The sequence below is a fragment of the Sphaeroforma arctica genome (assembly GCF_001186125.1).
Source record: "Sphaeroforma arctica JP610 unplaced genomic scaffold supercont1.1992, whole genome shotgun sequence".
NCBI classification, from domain to species: Eukaryota; class Ichthyosporea; order Ichthyophonida; genus Sphaeroforma; species Sphaeroforma arctica.
This window is the reverse complement of record NW_014038566.1, coordinates 1,671-6,823: the sequence shown is the minus strand read 5'-3', so window position 1 is coordinate 6,823 and position 5,153 is coordinate 1,671. Positions and strand designations below refer to the sequence as shown.

Sequence of the window (5,153 nt, the reverse complement as noted above, 5' to 3'; positions counted from 1 at the left end):
TATATATAATAGTATATATATATATATATATATTATATATATATATATATATATATATATGTATATATATATATATGTATATATGTATATATGTATATATGTATATGTATATATATATATATATGTGTGTGTGTGTGTAAATGTAAATTTAAATGTACGTGTATGTGTGCTTATTGCAACCTAAATACACATGTATAAGAGACGTATGTTCATGCACACCTCATATATTTCATCCTTATCTTCATCTGTGTACAGTCATCTGCGATCATTTCGTCTACATACCTCGCCATCTCTTATACGAATAAATGTCAGACGTATACCAATTCACCGTCACTCATATCAACATTACTTCTTTCTATTTACAGATATCTGTGATCACTTTGTCTACATACCACAATACGGAGACGGCACCGCCTCCCTCAATGTCTACGTGGCTGGCTCCATCGTATTCCACCATGTAATTAACATACATATGTGCATGAGCGTTAATTTATCATTGCGCGCCATGTTTGCGTGCATATGTTCGTACACATGTTTGTCTATTTCAAATACGTGTGTATCATTTTTCCACTGTTCTTTAAAAATCACATTTCTACGTCGCCTTGAGCCTTTTAAGGATGTTGTGGAGTGTATGGATCATAGGCGCCTAGCCTTGGCTAGCTTTAGCCTACTTTAGCCCTATTTTGTAGCTGATCTGTCTTTCCGTTCGATCTAAAACATCCTAAGTATATATGTGACATGCATATAAAACCCCATTTTGTGGGTTTATTGGCGTTCTATGTGGATTTAAAATGAGAAGTGGTGCAATATGGTACTCAGGATGATAGATGCTAAAATAGGATTTGGGCAGACAAATAGCGGGTGTTTCAACCACCGCAATCAATACCATTCTCCAACCCCGCGAGCACTTTTTTTGAACAGCTTTGCTTTGAGTACGTGAGGGAGATAGCAGTCTGTTAGATATTTCTCATAGTATCGTGGTTCTGTATGAGACGATGGTTCGATATCAAGCTCGAGTCTTTCGCTTAACGCGTTCTCAATCGTCTAAACTGAGCTTGTATTATCCCTAATATCAATTAAACCATACTCTTTCATGACACATTTTTTCCCGATTGCAGTTTGGGATGTGGGCAAAGTACCAAGAGACACCTGTCACGGGTGCGAAGTTTGATGTCAATTCAGAGCCACTTGTGCCGTTGGGAACTTACACTGAAGAAGACCTTGCCAAGCGAGAAGCCAGGCAACGTAAACGAGAAGAGAAGGAGAGGTTAGAAGCTACAGAAAGTAACAGTGAAGAATTAGTAAACAAAGGCTTGTAGCTTGCAATCATGTTTTTGAAAGTCTGTGGCTTGCTTTCTTCAATCATGTGTCAAATGAGATCTCAACCCATAGTCACTTCTTCCAACAGAGACATGCACATATAGACTGTGCTAAGTGGGAAGTCATGCGACGCAAATAAGATTAAAAGCAACAGAAAATATCCGTGAAGATTTAGTAAATAATGGTTTGTAGCGTGAAATTGTGTCTTAGACGGTTTGTAGTTAGCAAACTGGAATCATGTGTGAAATGGGCTGGTAGATGGGTGCGCGATAAAATTCGATCCCAACTTGGAGTCCTTCTTGTCATCAGAGACATGTACAGATAATGATCGTGAACAAGCGGGAAGTCGGGTAGTGCAAACGAGAAGATGAGATATTTGAAACTCTTATTGTCAGTAAAATTTTGTGTAATTGATGTTACAATTTATAGCTTTATAAAAAAGAATGAACAATGCTATGAGGTTCTCGTTTAACAAACAACTGTTGAATCTGCGGTCGGCCTCGGAGGCGGCGGTGACCGAGCGATAGCTTTCTGACGCTTTGATATCGATGCTCATTGTGGTAGCGGAAATGTCGTCCGGCACTCTCAGACTGAACGCACTGGACATGTTTGTTGACTGTGCTGGCAGCAAGATCAGCTCACACCAAGTACTGACGTATGGTGATGATCCTTACCTCGTCAGTAAGATTGTTCAGAGTGGTTGCCGGCGCTTGTACGCCGTCGGACGATCTAAAAGCGTCTGGTAGATGGTGTTCCAAGAATGCATATGTATCGCTATCGAGAGGTCTAGTAATTAGCTTGGCCACTTGGGAGCGTTCCCGGTTTTCTTCTTCTTCAAATCAATGAGGAGGGAGTGTGATACTGAGACGAACGTAAAAGAATCGCGAGCGAATGCCCGGTTCATATCTCGCCTGGCCCCGGATATCCAAAGGACACCAATACGGGCGCGCGAGCTCTCAGGAAGACCTGTTGCATCAAGGACCTGAGAAAGCCAAGCACCAGGAATGTGAGGCCTGTCGGGTGCTGTGGGATGATTGCCTTGCTTCCACAGGGACATATACTCCCTGTACCGCGCGCTGCCATGTCGTGTCCTCCAGCATGATGAGGACATGGCAAAGGGCATAGCTGTTGATTGCTGCCCGGATCTGACGTATCTGATCTGGGGCGCAAGCCTCATAGAAGCAGAACTTTAAGAAGCGGAGTTGGTCTCTAATTGGAACTGTGGTGGTGATTGTATACTTAGTTGGTTCAGAACTGGCAAGCTGCCCGGTAGTTTTCTTGTGTGCCGGGCACTATCCCTCCATTCCGCAATTGGGTTCAGACTCGAGCGCGATCTATAGCTGCATTCACACGCTGCCGCTGAGCTCGTGTAATACTGCCCCGTATATACGCGTAGGGGGAACGACGGAACGGCCATGCCGAGTTCGTCGGCTACAAAATTTGGGTAATGGACCACTCCTGGCTCGAGTATAGTTAACTATTTGCCATGTCGAGTAATGTGAGGCCACCATAACCATATGGCCTTCTGCCAAATTGGAATGATTTATACTGCTTGGCGTAGGCGCCTGTCGAGCTGCTCTAATATCTGGCCAATCATTGTCTCTGGTGGAGCGAGAAGTTTCAAAGTTTAGTCACACATGGCGTGAAACAGAACCGGTTCGCGAACGTAGATAGTAACTGTCCGGGTATGTACATTATGTTGGATTTGGTCTAATGAGTCACTTCTGGAATAGCGACAAGGTTGCTTCTGGCGTTACCGTCCAGTGGTACTGAAGTAGCCTGCCGCTGCGCGAAGCATATCAGCTGCTAGATTGAGCTTTCCTGGCAAACCCCCGAAAAATACTGGCCAGGGAGCCATGTTCTTGTGACAATACCACACCAGTCTGTGAAGTTGGGCGTTCATCAACTTCAACTGACACCTTCTCTTGCGCAGAGCATCTAACGCAGTGCCCTGTGAGCCAAAGCAGTGCCGTTCTCTCTATCTTTGTGTTATTGAAGAAGAACTCGAAGGCTAGAACGAGTGCCTTGAGTTTAGTATTGGGATTGGCCAGTGACTCTGTTAGGATCCAAGTGCCGGCAAAAGTATACGTCGTCCGTTGCCACCGGAGTGTGACACTGAAGCACATCTTCGAGGAGTCGGAGGTGATAGTTGTCTGGTGGTCTGGCAGCCAGATTTGGCGGAAATCGAAGATCCCCACATAAAACGAAATGCGCTCTATCTTCTTGAAAGTCACTCCAGCTAATTGAATTCGGGAGGCGTGAATCCATCGTTAATTGCTGCAGGTCGGCTATAAAGACCCTCAAACTGGGCACGGAGAAGACCACTCACAAGAGGCAACCTAAGAACGATTGCCAAGCTTATATGGGCATGCGACGTTCGTTCTGTAGATCCAAGCTCCGGATTGCGCTTGCTAGTCTGAGAACTTTCGCTTTGAATTCCGGAGTCATCTCGATGGTGTTTGTTCTCAATAATAACAACGTCTAAGTGTTGGAGTCTGCTCACTGGAGTTGTCTAATGGCCTTTTCCTGGTTCGAATTAGAGTTGGAACATGCATATTATTATTATGATCCTGGCATGCTTCCGACAATTTTCGGTCGTCCTATTAACAAAAGATCGTCGACATACAGATAGAATTATTCGTATACATCGAGCTCTCTTTAATCCATCCTAGAGAAAATCCATCCTAAAGAAAATATTGATCCCATCGAAAATGCCAGGAAGCACCATAGCCGGTGCTTTTGGTAGCGAAACTACCCGAGCCTGGGGTTGCCAACAGCTAACGCATAGGAGCCGTCCTTTATCTCGGCTGACATAGCTACATCCCCCGGTCTGGCAACATGAGCCAGTCTTTCTAGACCTTCTGTTCGAACGGTCTTCCTTTGTGAGTGAGCATTGATGCTATCCGGATTCAGTATTAACCGTCCTCTCCTCCCGTCGAATTTTGGGATCATAATGGCTGATTGCACTAAAGTTGTCCCCGATTGGATAATTCAGTCTGTTTCGAGTCGTGAAAGTTACGTCTGGATCATTGCGTCGTTCATCTCTGACATTGTTATTCACTGACCCTTCGTCGATGGTGGAGGCCCCTTCGGTTCCCACGTTGGCCGCACGCCATCTTGTAGATGCTTCTGGGATGCTCCGCCCTCCTTCAATTCGGCTAAGACACTTCTAACCTTGAGATATAGAGGAGCGTTTGTATTAATCCTAGGAAAACTGCTGTGCGGCGCTTTTGGACTTAGCCGTCCTTGGGGTTGAAATTTTGCCCTGTACGATGCAGCGCGAGCTCGTGCTGCTTCTACTCTCTTGCTTTCACAAATTATGAAATATCCGTGGAATTCTGGAATGTGGAACGGACCTGATGCTCCACGAGAGTAGCAAATTCCGACCCGTCTTCTACTCGGAGACGCTTCAATTTAACAGTCTGGCCCAAACCCTATATTAATAGCACAATTACTTCCCGATAAGCCTGCTTCCGATGCTCTGCGGATAGTCCTCCGCGATCAATTTGCTTTAAACAATAAACCAGATACTTGGCCCAGGTAAAAACATTTGTCAATTCACTGACAACCGGAGTTCTTCGCTTTTCGTACCATGACGGCGTCACAACTGGCGAGTTCTTCAACCCTGCTGGAAACGCGCGTGGTCCTGGCATCACACAGCCGTTGCAGAGTTCTCAGCCACACCAGTGCTCTACTCTCCGTTGGATGGAGCCGGACACTCCAAGATAGTATTGGAGTGCTCTGATGTTGAAACTCCGGTTATGTGCAACCGAAGTCTGTATACGGAATTACATCCTGTGCCAGGGACAGCGTATCCACACTCTTCGATCTCG

General features: G+C 45.2%; 2 protein-coding genes across 2 annotated transcripts in view; one reads left to right on the top strand and one right to left on the bottom strand.

The window, feature by feature from the left end:
- SARC_11984 (hypothetical protein) overlaps positions 1-1,487 on the top strand; it is a gene marked incomplete at its 5' end in the record, with an annotated part of 3,772 nt that extends 2,285 nt beyond the window's left edge. Inside the window, 2 exons of the mRNA XM_014293922.1 lie at positions 366-457; positions 1,119-1,487. Coding sequence (XP_014149397.1) covers positions 366-457; positions 1,119-1,319 — 293 coding nt within the window. The 3' untranslated portion in view covers positions 1,320-1,487. The remainder of the gene's footprint in view (positions 1-365; positions 458-1,118) is intronic.
- Positions 1,488-1,735: 248 nt separating this feature from the next.
- SARC_11983 (hypothetical protein) lies at positions 1,736-5,004 on the bottom strand. Its single transcript, XM_014293921.1, has one exon. It carries the CDS (start codon positions 2,495-2,497, stop codon positions 2,114-2,116), a length of 384 nt encoding a protein of 127 aa, XP_014149396.1. The 5' UTR covers positions 2,498-5,004; the 3' UTR covers positions 1,736-2,113.
- Positions 5,005-5,153: the final 149 nt, after the last annotated feature.

Coding starts and splice junctions, on each gene's coding strand:
- SARC_11983 (XM_014293921.1), bottom strand. CDS start 2,497: ATGAGGCTTGCGCCCCAGATCAGATACGTCAGATCCGGGCAGCAATCA.